The 13,575-nt window shown below is 54.2% G+C and overlaps 5 protein-coding genes across 5 annotated transcripts; 2 read left to right on the top strand and 3 right to left on the bottom strand.

The window, feature by feature from the left end:
• Positions 1-92: 92 nt before the first annotated feature.
• On the bottom strand, positions 93-776 carry J4E85_003806 (uncharacterized protein; the record flags this gene model as incomplete). Its single annotated transcript, XM_051468071.1, has 1 exon — positions 93-776. One exon carries the CDS (start codon positions 774-776, stop codon positions 93-95), a length of 684 nt encoding a protein of 227 aa, XP_051327663.1.
• Positions 777-4,305: 3,529 nt separating this feature from the next.
• Positions 4,306-6,432, bottom strand: J4E85_003807 (uncharacterized protein; the record flags this gene model as incomplete). Its single annotated transcript, XM_051468072.1, has 3 exons — positions 4,306-4,537; positions 4,618-6,346; positions 6,399-6,432. 3 exons carry the CDS (start codon positions 6,430-6,432, stop codon positions 4,306-4,308), a joined length of 1,995 nt encoding a protein of 664 aa, XP_051327664.1.
• A 922-nt stretch (positions 6,433-7,354) lies between these two features.
• Positions 7,355-9,620, top strand: J4E85_003808 (uncharacterized protein; the record flags this gene model as incomplete). The annotated part of the gene is made up of 2 exons (XM_051468073.1): positions 7,355-8,092; positions 8,148-9,620. The coding sequence occupies 2 exons, from the start codon at positions 7,355-7,357 to the stop codon at positions 9,618-9,620; spliced, it is 2,211 nt and encodes a 736-aa protein (XP_051327665.1).
• Positions 9,621-10,980: 1,360 nt separating this feature from the next.
• Positions 10,981-11,679, top strand: J4E85_003809 (uncharacterized protein; the record flags this gene model as incomplete). The annotated part of the gene is made up of 1 exon (XM_051468074.1): positions 10,981-11,679. The coding sequence occupies one exon, from the start codon at positions 10,981-10,983 to the stop codon at positions 11,677-11,679; it is 699 nt and encodes a 232-aa protein (XP_051327666.1).
• A 90-nt stretch (positions 11,680-11,769) lies between these two features.
• On the bottom strand, positions 11,770-12,456 carry J4E85_003810 (uncharacterized protein; the record flags this gene model as incomplete). Its single annotated transcript, XM_051468075.1, has 2 exons — positions 11,770-12,285; positions 12,370-12,456. 2 exons carry the CDS (start codon positions 12,454-12,456, stop codon positions 11,770-11,772), a joined length of 603 nt encoding a protein of 200 aa, XP_051327667.1.
• Positions 12,457-13,575: the final 1,119 nt, after the last annotated feature.

The following is a 13,575-nucleotide window of genomic DNA, read 5'->3' on the forward strand; positions in this document are numbered from 1 at the left end:
TAAAGTCAAAAAGCCACCAACGCCGCGCAATGCTGTGTATCCAACCCCTACCCCATGATGCACCTTTTTCTCCATCCCGCCGTACTACCGTGCTACAAGATCGACTCTCCCGTTACCGAGTCGACTCGTGCTCTTGATTTTGATCGGGTCGATGACCTCCGGCGTTCTGCGCCGTCCTTGGGCTTCCTAGTCTTTGCGCGACGTAGCGCAGGAACATCCTCCTCTTCAGATTCGTCTACAGTGAACAGGTCCGGGCTGGGTTCTCTCCATGAGTGGCGATGGCCCGATAGTGTGCGCGAGTACCGGCGACGGTTTTGCTGTTTGCGGGTTGCGAGATCCTGTGCGCGGCCTCGTGATGGTTCAGTGATTCTGATCCGTGGAGGGCTGAGCTGAGACACAACTTGTGGCGTGTCGTTCAGTCGATCGTCATCGAGCCCCATGAAAGACTCCTCCTCGTCCTCTTCGTAGATGGTAGGCGCGTGGTACTGAGTGTGGAGCTGGCTGTGGTTGTGCTTGACATATCGGGTCCACTTGTTGGCGAGGTTGGACTTGAACTTGGAAGACTTGGTGGTGCGCGGTCCTTCCTGGACGTCGATGCCTGCGCTCAGGGACAGCTCGTACGGGTCGTCAGCCTCGGTGATGGGTGGTGAGATGAAGTGCGAGAAGGGGTCTTCGTCGATGTCCGGAAGATCGTTTTCATTAGTGTCGTCGCTGCCGTTCTCGACCCATGGTGGGAAGGAGTAGGCGCGAGGGGTGCTTCGTAGATAGGAAGGCATTATTAAGAGGAAGTCCTTGAATTTCCGAAGGAGCGATGAACGTCGAACAGGCAGTGATGGCTTAGCGCTTGATTCAACCTTGACAAAGGCGATGTGACCGAGAATGGTGTTCGTTCCCCCGGCTCCTGGCCGGTCCTTCCTGAAACAGCAGCTCGCGAACGCTCGGTGAAGAGAGTTCACAAGTGGTGCTGGTAGGAGATTTTGGTAGTAGATTCGCCAGTGGTGAGCGGCGCACGCAAGCTATATATGCGTGACTTTTGGGTAGGCGTCTGGAAGAGTCACGAGTGGGCGGCGTGGGAGAGGCGACGAATATGAGACAATGCGAGTGCTGCCTGGGAAGTGTTTGCCTGGGAGAGGGCAATGCAAGAAGCGACAGTTAGTAGGAACCGTGGTTTATCCTCCGCGAGATGTCTGGTACGGGATGCATATTCTGGAGGATTCCTTGGGTACTTATGTTGACAGGCGAGCGAAGCAGCCGGAAGAGGAGCCCTGCATGTGCAGTGCATGCGCATTAGCGTGCGGTGTGGATGAGAAGCTTAGTGCAGCGTGAGCAGAATAGGTAAGGATCCCAGGGCGCAAAGGAATGGGTGACAGGCAGAGTGATGGCGGGCGGGCCACATGAGATGGTTGGCGGCACACCATCTCGGTGTAGGATGACCTGCAGGCTGCACGCGCGCATTGGCCACTAGGTGTTGCGGACTCGACGGCCGTTAATGCAGGACTGACGATCCATGGAGTGCCGCTAGATATCAAACTATGGCCAGAGACTGAACAGCGCGATCGTGCAAATTGCAGCGAGCCGTCACGACGACTGGCGACACTAGGCGTCGAGGGTGGAGCCAAAGGCCCGAAGACACTACGTAGTCACGATACAGCGCTAGCAGCGGGGCAGATCACACCAGCATACCATCACAACCTCGACGTTCCCACTCAGCCTCATTTCAGGCTTGCCTCTTTTGGTCCATCATACACCCTCTTCTGCTCACACGCCGCTCGCTCGCGTCGCTGAGAGGCCACGACGGAACTGCTTAGAGTCCCGCTACATCCGCCCTGCCACGCTCGTCGTGGGCATGACGAGGCTGCTTGCGTGAACCTTTGTTCTGTGCCTGCAGCCGACGCTCGACTACACCGAACCCGGTGGCGTTCCTCCAGAAATGTTTCATGGAATGGTCATGGATAGGGTTTCAGCTCCGTGGATGATTCAGCTGATGCGGCTCCAATACACCACACTGATAAACTACATTAACTTTGGATCACCGTGACAATTGCCACTATTGAAGCCTGGCACCGTGGTCTGCCTACACGGAGCATTACCCGTATCATTCGACAGCCTGGGATAACGCGGCAGCACCTCCCGGCTCCACTATCCAGTTCTCCATTATTTTGAGATTTCTACTGTTTTCCCAGATTCCTCCTTACAACCGCGATACGGCCCGATTTTGCTTGGGCTCTACAAAAGATGGAATGACGTAGTTTCGCATACACACGACCCTCCTGTTGGGCTTTGTAATGTTACAGTCACCGTTTTCTGACGTTGCGGTCAACGTCGACGATAGTCGCACACTGTAGACGTGGGTAACGCGGTTCCCGGGCGCCAATTTGGGCGTGCGCCTCAATATCTGACTAAGAACTCTATCTCGCCCACCGCAGTGTCACCTGAACCCTGATGCCGCCTGACGAGTCGGAGTCGCCTGAATTCTTGAATTTCAATGCGTCCCGCTCGCTAATGCTAGCAGACGAAGTCTTGGGAGCTCACGTTCAGCTCTCGAGACGAACTTTTGTGCGCCTCATGGCTGTTCATGTTCCAAATGATGTTCGGCGTGCACGAGTTTGTCGCGGTTGGGTATTCAAGAACACTACCTTGTTGGGTGGCTGGGGGCAGCTGCGACAATCTCGGCTCCTCTTTCCAGATGCTACTACAAGTCGCTTACGCCATTAATGAACTGCATTCGACACGGGATTGGACACTTCTACAGTTTCTCTCCTAATGCGAACCAAATAACGTTCACGAATAGAAGCTCATCGTTTTCCTTCGAAGCGTGTAGTCTTCCCTGGCATGTCGGCTTCTAGGCGTCGTTATTCGCAGCGCTTCCTCCCTTGACTGCATCACGTCTTACCAGATCTGGTGGACTACAACACAGCATGCCCTAGTAGCGCTCTCTACACAATTTGCTTTTTTCCATTCAAATCATTGGGTCCTTAGTCTACACAAATCGACCGATGCAGTGGCACGCGTACCGTGACCTACCACTCACCGCTGGGACGACCCCAGCAAGACTAGATTTCTTCACAACCGGTCTACATCCTCGCAGAGTCCGTCCCTCAACGTCCTTCACGATGCATTCTCAAAGCCATTCACCGCCCTACACCGCCCTTTCCGCCATGCCTTCCGCGATACGATCTACGAGGCGCGAGCGCCCGGGAGCTAAAGTCGCTCGCTAGCCTACAAATCCCCAGCAGGGATTCCCCAAACCGTCAGACCTGCATTTGTACCAAGGAAGAAACACCATACCTGTGGGTCTGCAACAACTCGGACGCTTTTGTTCCAGGTTTCTTGAAACAAACATCGGACCAGCATCGGTCCACCTCGGACTTTTTATGACGCGCGCCTACAGTTACGGGCTCGCGTTTCGGCGAGGCGACGAAAAGTTCGAACGAGATGATCATTGGCCGCCTGCCTCGTTTCGATTCCGTCTCCGTTCGTACATACGAGGCGCTCACCGCTGGTGTTCCTGCACCAAAGCCCGACACACCGTGCCGATAGCGACTTACATAGTGTTGAATGCCGGCATTTGTACCAGCGCTGACAGATTTCCAGTCGCCTTGACTGGATGCCGACGCCGGTGCCAGGGATCCTGTCTGTGGGGTGCATGGTTGAGATGAGCCCCGCCGTCTCTTCGAATTCTGCAACACCACGGACTCTGATCCGACTAATCGCCCCTCTCGATCCGAAATCTAGTTGAGATGCGCGCGCGTACTGACTGCCCCTATCCTCGCGCCCAATGCATGTCCTTGGTACAACGAGGCTCTCACCGACTACGTCACTTCCTTTACCGTCCATGTTTGGGTATACTCTTCTCCGCGGGTCAATGCGATAGTAAGCGCTTCTGAGAAAGACTTCATCAAAATTACCCCGCTCCTCCCACACGGAAAAAAATTAATGGTGTACGCGTGTTCCGCGTGACACCATCGACATGGTGCGGGAATGCCGAGCCTGCAAGTAGTCAATCAGCTGCAATGGCAGAACAAACGTGAGGGCTGCAACAACCAGAGGAGACAAGGAAAAAGAAAAGGAGAATAAGCTTCGTCCTAAACGCTTCGTCGTAACATGTCGGAATCAGCACTTGCGTATGCCCATGCCCATTACCCCAGCTACGTCACCTGGCACACGCGTTGCACTCACGATCGTCGCGTTAAAACTCTTGTCTCTTTATTCTTTGCTCTTCGTACCCAATCACAAAAGCGCACGCAGATCCCCTCGTTCAAGAAACGCCGTCCCAAACGCCGCGATCAATGGGTATAGTACATGCTAAGATCCGATGCCAATCTCATATCCAAGCATCACCTCTGTTGATGCTCCCTCCCAGCCCCGATTTCCGCCCGTTGAGATCATGAAGTTGCACGTCGGGTCGAGGTATAGCTGCGATATGACGCCGGTGCGGTGTCCGGGGACAATGAAGAAGGGTGTAGCGGCCGCGCCGGCTTTCGGTCCCGCGTCGTTGTGGGCGAGGTCGTAGAGACGGAGGATGTCGTATGATGCGCTGGTACATGTTAGTGCTTGTCTCACGTCACGTCACGGCACGTATCTATGTGTGCGCGTGCGAGGGGGAGGTGAGCTTACCAAATGAGATGTCGCCCATTGGGCATAGCCCGAACTGCGCTCACTGCACCACTGACGCTGGGGAATCGGAATGTGCGTCGCGGCTCTCGTAGGCTCTTGTGTAGACTGTATTCGTCCACTGTTCCGTTTCGCCGGCCAGCGTAGATGAAGTTGCCGTCTGGTGACCAGCATGCGTTCATGCACCACGGTGGTGTGTTTCGCGGGGGTGTGATGCGTGCGACGGGGTTTGGTTGCCGGCGGTCCCAGATACGCAATGTGCCGTCCATTGACGCGTCCATAAAGGTCGTTTCAGATGAAGCAGGCTGCTCGGTCTGGTTTGCGGAAGCAATCGTGGACTGTTCTAGATCCTCTCCATGGGGCAGGCCGTTGGAAGTGCCATTGAGCTGCGCATCTGTAGTTCCATTCGCTGCTGGTTGGTTCTCAGCATCTACTGGGGCTTCCTTCGCTTGATCCGCAGCTTGCTCCTCGGGTGCTTGTACAGGACCGCCCATGTCCATCATGTCCATGTCAGCATTGGCGTCGTCGTCGGCTTGTTGTATGCCGTTCGCGATGGCTCTGGAGAACTCGTCCTCGTCGTCGTCACCACCGAAGGAAGGAAGAGTGGCCGAGAGGTTGTTTTCCTGGCCGTCACCGAACAAAGAGTCCTGGTCCTTGTCTCCAAACAGCGAGTCGTCAGGAGATCCCTGAGCATCCTCAGTACCTTCTTCTTTGGGTATCACGGGCTTTATATCGGCGCCGTTCGCGAGGGCGCCGTTGGTTCGAGGTCGGGCGGAGTTGTTGGAGGAGAAGGTGCCGTTCGAGGTAGGAAGGGTTTCGGTATCCTGAGGTATGGGTAGGGTAGACATCGGACGTTGCTCGATTGCGGATATCTGTCCTCCGCTCGTCTCGAATTTCCTCTTAACGCTTCCAGTGTTCAAGTCCCAGTCATTGATAGTCTTGTCCCAACTACCACTCAATACCGACGTCTCGTCCTGCGACAGTGTCAAGACCGACACGGCTGAGGTGTGGTTTTTGAGTGTGTGTATCCGCGTTCCTTCTTGATGGCGCACCGACTGCAGGTTTATGCCTCCCGAGTCCAGACCCGACAACAGCCATAGCGCTTGGTGGTGTACTGCGAGCGAGTACACAGGGGACAAGCTCTCGGCTGCGGCACTGTCCTCATTCTCCCAGTATGAGAGAAGCACGCCCGCCTTGGTGACCGAGTCAACGAAAGGGTGTCGCTGGGCCACGGTCAGGGCAAGCTTGCCGTTGGCTGTGTCCACCCAATTGAACTTTCGTATATAGCCGTCTGCGCCTCCACTGAAGACCCATCGCATGTCCGGTGTGGCGGTGATGGCATTGATTGACGTGCTATGCGGTGCGGCGATGGTGGGTATGATGTCGTAGATAGGCGCATTCAAGGCCTCCTGTCGCACGCTCGGGTGGAAGGGCAGGTTTCCGAGCACGCCCGAAGCCGCCGCTCGAGGGCTGGGTGATGTGAGGGTAACAGAGGGGTTGCCATCTGCTTGTCCAGCTGTACCGCCATTGGATATGCTGTTGCGTGGTCGCTGCGAAGGGCTGTCGGGCTCGTCCTGGTCCTGATCTTGGTCCTGGTCTTCATCGTCGTTGTCGTTGTCTCCGTCTGCATCGTCGTCGTCATTATCGCCGTCGTCAGCATCGTCGCCCTCTTCCTCCTCGTCTACATCCATGGCATCGTTCTCCTCCTGCTCATCTTCCTCCTCGGCGGAGCCTGTTGCGCGCGGTCAGCTGGCAGCTCCTCCGAGCGTCGTGGGGATATTTACTGGCGCCATTCTCGTAGTCGTCCTCCTCATTCATACTGTCTCCATGAGCATGGGCTAATTAGCACGTGCTCAGCGGATGCACTGCTACGTCGCGTCGAGTGGATGCGCCGATGTTCGCGTTGGGGAACATGGATGAGGCTCGGCCTCGCGTCATTCTCCCGAACGGCGCCATTCCTGCTCGGGACTAGTCAGTCCAGAAGCCAACTGGTCCAAATGAACTCCAAATCCCCGGCCAGCACCTGTGCAACGTACAACACCGACCCATTTCTATTGGCTGATACTGTACACGTTTGTCCCCTTCTTTGGATGCTGACGGTTCGGCATAGCCGGGGGTGAGATGTTGTAGTCGCCACACGCAGCAGCAGTGCCTACAATAAACGTTATCACACCAACACGTCCGTCCTCGTTCAAGGCGACCTTTTCCGAGATTTTACAACCCAGGACCCTCGCAAAGTCTTCGCGAGATACACAGAACGTACGAAAACAGACCTGTAAACTTCAACAGTTGTCTACCTCCTTTTTCCTGTGTTGTCTTATCCAGCCTGATTGAGAGACCTCATCATCCTTACTATGGCCTCCGGTCCTGTCTCCTGGAATGATCATGTCGGGAACCAGTTTCGCTCTTGGCGTAAGATTCCGCAGCCACCAGGCTGGCATCGGTGTTCAGCATTGTTACCCCTACCTAAGTCTTTGCCTCCTTAATGATTTGGCCCCCGCACCTGTCGCGCTGGCTCACTCTGCGATATCTTGATAGGTTTCCCAAATAATGTCTTGTCATCTGATGGCCACCGGTTTTCCCCTCAACCTTCTTAAGCATGGCAGACCCCCGCGCCCCGCTGTTGTTCTGATATCCCGTTCTTCTGGCCTCTCTTGTATGCGAACCCTCTTTCTTCCAGCCTTTCGTTCTTCGATCGCTTCGATTTACTACTCATCATTCTGACATCCTGTGGAGTGTGATGGAGGACACTGCGCTCTTGATCGATCAGCGATCGTTGGTCTCCACCAAAGAGAGTGATGTGCACGAGCGCGATCTGGGACCTACGAATCCCACCGAAGGAGCCAAAATCGCTCTGAAGCGTGACTTTCCATGGCTTGAGTTCATGTATCACACTGCAGTACTCGCCATAGTTGGTATCCTTCTGTGGATACACATCATCGGACTCTTTTGGAGGGATTTCAAGATCAAAAACCAGAAACGGCAGAACATGGAACTCATGGCATTTCAGGTCGCGTCCAAGGCTCACGAGTTGCTGATGCTCGCATCACTATCCATGATTGTCTTTCACTACATGCGAAGACTGCTGGTCGGGCGAAACGGTATTCCCTTCGGACTCGTCAATGCACTTCATGTCACAGGCTCGCCCAGCATGCTGTTCAAGTGGTCATTCTGGGCGGGGTGGAGGCGTCACCTCCCATTCGGAGGCTTGTTGTTTCTCACCTGTATCTTTTCGCTGACTTTAGGACCGTCATCCGCGATCACGATGATTCCTTCGCTTGAGTGGTACGAGATGAAGAACGCTTTTCCAGCCAACGGCTCAACCGTCCTCTACAACGCAACTGCAGCCAAAATCTGGCCAACTGTCTTCAATAACTCAATGGACACAAATCAAACTGCTCGTTGCCTCCAAGATCCATTCACGTCACCATTAAACCTACACTGCCCGTCGGCAGGGTTCATCGATATCTATAAATGGGTATTTATCTCCAGTTTTTGGGACATAACATGTTTTCAATGCTGAAACTATTCAGTTTATCAGTTTCACGAAGACTGGATCACGCGATGACTTGCTCTTCACAGATCTACGTGCGAGCAGCGTTCAACGGAAGGTCTCCATCAAGACTGGCAATGACCCAGAGGGCGGCTGGGCCTACACCACCGTCGTCACAGAGCTGAGCTCGAGAACACTCGGTACATTTTATAACTATGCAAGACACAACAATGCCGGCGGTACTAGAGACATGGCATATCCCCGATTGCGCATCAAAGCGGACACTCCAATACACCAGCCCATCGTCTATGTGAAGTGTAGCCTCTCTATGTGGACCCAAGTCCCGGATCGACTACGCGTCCCATTTCCGAACATCGATAGGTCACAGGCATGGGGGCAGGAGGCATTGCATCCCGAAGCTGAGACACAATACGCCAAGTCTAACGATACCATCTTTGATCGGCTACCGAGTAAAAACGCGAGGTTCAAATGGTACAAAAACAACAACGGGGATTTGTCATCATCGCTACTTGCGTTGGCAATCATCCCTGTCTCGGCCAAAAACTCAACAAAAGACAGATACCCGTCCACTGCCACTGTGGCATGCTCAACTGATGCAAGGTGGGTCTCTAGCGATGCATATTACCAGCCCAAGAACTCGACCACTGTCTCGAGCAACGTTTCTGATGCACTCTCCGAGACCGAATGGAAACCCGAAAAAGCACTCCTCACCAAGTTGGGCATATCAGAAAACCCACTCGACCTGAGGCTCGACTGGGCGCATTTTCTGAACCGAAAACAAAGCGAGTGGCTAGCCGACAACTCTTCCTCCAGTGTCAGTGGCATGGCCCGGTTCCTCAATACTGCCATCATCCGCCCTAAACAAGAAGAGAACCGAATTACGGCGTTCTATGCGCCTAATATGACGACCCCAGACACGGGCGGCGCATTCGAAGAGGCAATAGCGATGCTGGTGGGAACTGTGCTTGTGGACGGCATAGCGCGAAGCATGTCTAGATTATCCTCTTTCGTCAAAACTAACGCCACCGCTGACGTGGTAACAAGACTTGAAACCTTTCTTCCCTCGGGTGAAAGGCTTTTCAAGTGGAATCCAGACAGCTACGTTCCCGATTTTTACTCAGTTCGCATCACACTCGATTCCTACGGATACGGATACGGACTCCAGAACACGGCCGTCTGGGCAGCCATGATTGTCCTGCTGCTCTTTGCGCTGATGTTGATTGTGCATATAGCATTTGTAGGCTATTCTGTCGCTAGGGGACGGTACTACGGTGGCGAGTGCTGGGAGGACGTAGCGGAGCTTATCGCGTTGGCAATGAATTCGGCGCCGAGCGAGAAGTTGTACGGCACGAGTGCAGGTGTGAGGCGCCCTGAAACATGGAGGAGTATGATCAAGATCCAGGAGACAGGCGACCAACATCTGGAATTGTGTGTCGTGGATGGACAGCAGGAGGATGGAGAGACGGTCAAGATCGGGAAGAAGTACTTGTAACCAGAGTGTTTGCTCGTATTTAGGTCGACACGACAACATAGCTGAGGCCTAGATGCACTAGCCATTGACAGTGGTATATTCTGGGTTTGTTTAATGTTTAATTTGATGTATCATCGCGAAGTAGTCTGGAGATCAAGGGTTTGCAGCCACAGTCGGAGACGCGATGCGAAATAGTAATTGAATGGTTTGGGCGGAGTTTCTTTCTGGTACTCCGACTCGAAGTTTTCATGAGTAGGTAATTTTTATTTACATTGAGGATATGAGCGTCAGTGGATATAGCTTCAACCTTTTATCGGCAAGATGAGGAGATCGAACGTCTGGGTCTGCCGGTATGGAAGGTGATCGCAGAGTCACACTTCCAATATCACGGTACAGCACCGGGATAGCCGATATGTTGATCCTGACGGCTCGCTGCGATAGTTATTTTTGACACCAACGAAAAGACGCATTGTCTGAGTAAGGAAAATGTGGCGACCGTCGGTACTTACAGCAAGTTCTTGCGAAGTTGCTTGACTCAAGTAGTAGGCGTGTCAACGCATGGGGCCGCTTCCCCGAACTTGCGGGTTCAGGCCGCCAGCGAGGCTGACCGGCCAGCGGCCCCCATGGCCATGAGGCAGCCTGGCAACCTGTCCTTGGGTTGGAAATTTGCGGCTGAGCTCAGTGCGACAAAGCTTGTATCAGTTGGTGTTTCTAAACATTGAGGAGAGAAGAAAGGCGATGTTGATGAGATGTCGGTAAAGAGCTGCAGAGCCGCAGAGCCGCGCAGGATGCGGGCACCCGCAGACACCCCGCTTAAACTGCCTAAGGAGGGCCTCTGCAAAATCATCCAGCGCGTAACCCATCGTTTGGAAACACACGGTGCACGGTGATATGGACTATGAGAGCACTTGTAAGCTCGACCGGTGAGAGCGTCGTGTTCGTGGTTCTACCTAGGAGGCAAATGATGACATGCCGCCTCGCCACTCCACGCTTATTGTGCCGCAACATAGGCATACGCCTCATGCTCCTTACATTTCAGCAACCCCAACTCCTTCAACCACTCAAAAAGGATCGCGATGCCGGTTCTCAAGCTTGTGCCACGTTCCACGTCGGTTGCACTGCCCTACGCGCCGAGGCATGGTTGGTCCAGAGCGGCGTGATTGGATTCCCGACCCATAATCCTGTAGCCGCCGAAGGCACCTCTTGCATGGTTTCATAGCCAGGCTGGTGCGGCGATCATGCAGCCTTCACGACTGCGCCGCAATATTTGCTCCGACCATGTACTGCATATGCCCGAAACTTGTACTCTGGGACAGAGTACTAACTCCCACATCCTCTCACGTTCTGCGTGTGTGCGAAACGTCAAGTGACTCCCTCAACCATGGCGACACCCACACCATCCCCCACATCGAAACATTTCAACCTAACGACCACTCAAGAGGAGAATGCAATCGAAACGGACCTGGCCCTTCCTGGCATCAAGCGTGGTATTGCCATTGGAGTAGCGTGTTCCGTATCGATCGTCGTTATCGCCATTCTTGCTTTCTTTGCGATCAGACGAAGGAACCGTGTGCTGGCTCGGAGAGCACGGCTCCAGACCACAAAGAGAGAGTCGATGGATGCCGAAGCAGGACCACAGGAGAAAGCTTGGTATTCTACACCCGCGTCATCACCACCGCTGCCAACACCACCACCGCTGCTTGTTGAAGCCGATGCTCGGATTATCTACGAATTGGATGCAGGCCAGATACCAGAACTGCACGGCGATACTGCTGCGCAAGAAGTAGAGGGAAATGGCAACATTCACGCCACGTCAGAAGCGGAAGAACTGTACGTTCGGAAGCTTGAGCAATGGAGGACTTGGAGCATGGCACTGGAGCCGGATACAAGGACTCGTACCACCGAACCCGTACGTGCTCCTGTACCGCTACTCATGGTCTCACCACCTGAGGCTTCTCCTGGTGAAGTCTCGCCGATGCAGCGCTTGTCGAGGGACTACACCCCGCAGGACGCCTCGCCAGTATCACCGCCTCCAAATGTTCATTTTCCATCGGGTCATCGCGAGTACACCAACCATTGAGAGAGCGAAATTTCCAAGATTGGCTTCCCCGCTAGGAAAGCGCGAAAGAACGTATTTTGATTCGTAACGACATAAGATGCTAGCGGACCGTCAACACGACGCTTGCTTATCCTCGATACTCTTCGAATCGACGTGGTACCGGTCGTCTTCGCCATCGATTGGCGAGTCCGGGAAGAGCCGCTCCCCAGTGCCTTTCTTTTCGTCGTTTGGAAGGACTTCGGAACCTGGTAATTCTGCAGCAAAGAGTCGACGATCGCCAACGGCCTCCACGGGAACAACAGGACTGGCGAGTTCAGAAGCGCTCTTCTCGCTATTACACCCAGCCTCCATCTCCGCTGGCCCGAGGGCTCCACATTCGCTCCCCTTCGTCGCATTCTCCAAGTCGTACGAACTTTGTGACAGGGTGCTCTTCCGGCGTATTCCAGCTCGTCTTCGACGCACGCAAAACCAGCCGCCCAGTAGAAGTAGTATGACAGCAACGGCGACTGCTGCGCCGATACCAGCGCTCGCGCCAACGCCCAGACCGCCATTTCCAGATTCTAAAACTGCGGGCGCTGAAGCAGAGGCTTGCGTCGAGGTTGAAGAAGGAAGAGAGGTTTGCGAAGACTGTGATGCATCGGCCGGTGATGGTCTCCCGGGAGGACCCGGTGTTGGTGGAGTTGGAGTTGGTGCAGGTGTAGTTGAGCTCACGTCGTCGTCGTCATCATCGTCCCTGTCCTTGCGGTCTTTCTCTGTCTCGGTCGGGAGCGGTACAGTCGGATCTGTGGATGTCGACATCGCGGATATCACGATGATAGATGTATATATAGTAAGAAGACTGCCAGAGCGCACGTTGACTGTTGTACAATAATGTGAGCTTCTAGTGACCAATGTTGGGGTTACCTTCAAAGTCATTTGCACTTGCTACACCCCACCTACATATGAACATCAGCGTCCCAGGACAATGGGCATCGACGACGACACCTCATCCATGTTTTCGCGTTCAAGCATCGGCAGAGTCGCGGCACCCATCGCTCATTCGCCGACGGCCCTAATAGCGCGTCGATTCCGCCGGCTCAGCCTCGTCTCCTCACGAAAACTTCGGTCAATTGTCATCTTGGCCTTACCTGCTACAGGCCTGACTTTTGCGTGCCTTGATGATGGGTCTCGATAGGCCAATGACCTTGATGCTCCCATGTAAGATGGGAGACGCGTCCATCGGGGCTCCGCTGCGCTGTCGAGTTCGCCAAGCTGCGGAGGCCACCGCCGCGTAGTCATCAACTACCGATCCCTTCGACCAAAGTTTGGAATTGTCTTGCACATAGAATGAATAACATTTCTGCGTGGCGACTCTTGTGTAGTGGTTTGCTTCGGGCTGCGCACAGTATGTATGTATGCAGGAGCTCCTGAGAACTAAGAAACATTCACGGGCCAGCCGCTACATCATGCAGGGCTAATGACATCGACCCAGGAACTGGAATTGTCGATGCTGGGCCTAAGTCGAAAGTTTTGCCATTCATGGACAAGCCGCTGCACAACACGTGGAGTCTCAGGCATCGCTATGATCACGCCGATTAGGTTCACGATATTGGGTTCATGGAAATGCGCGCAAATTGCCATGAAATGTATGACACCTATCTCTTTAGAGGAAAAAGAGCGACCTGACGGCGAGGAGATGGTTCGAGTCGGTGCTGCGAAGCGTGCGTGATCCACATGTCGGCGCCATCGGAAGCGAGTCCGTCCCGTCCGCGGTGTTTCCTCCAGCCTCCCCGCCCCATCGCGTTGCACGCCGTTCAACGTGCCTCGACGCCGTCGCTCGCTCTATGCAAATGCTCCTCCTCTCAACCGATCATACAAACCGAATGGTGCCCAAGCAAGAAAATCAGCGAAATCTTTGACGCCGCGCGTCTGACTGGA

Source organism: Alternaria conjuncta (genome assembly GCF_024043145.1).
Source record: "Alternaria conjuncta strain BMP 0040 chromosome Unknown scaffold_5, whole genome shotgun sequence".
NCBI classification, from domain to species: domain Eukaryota; kingdom Fungi; phylum Ascomycota; class Dothideomycetes; order Pleosporales; family Pleosporaceae; genus Alternaria; species Alternaria conjuncta.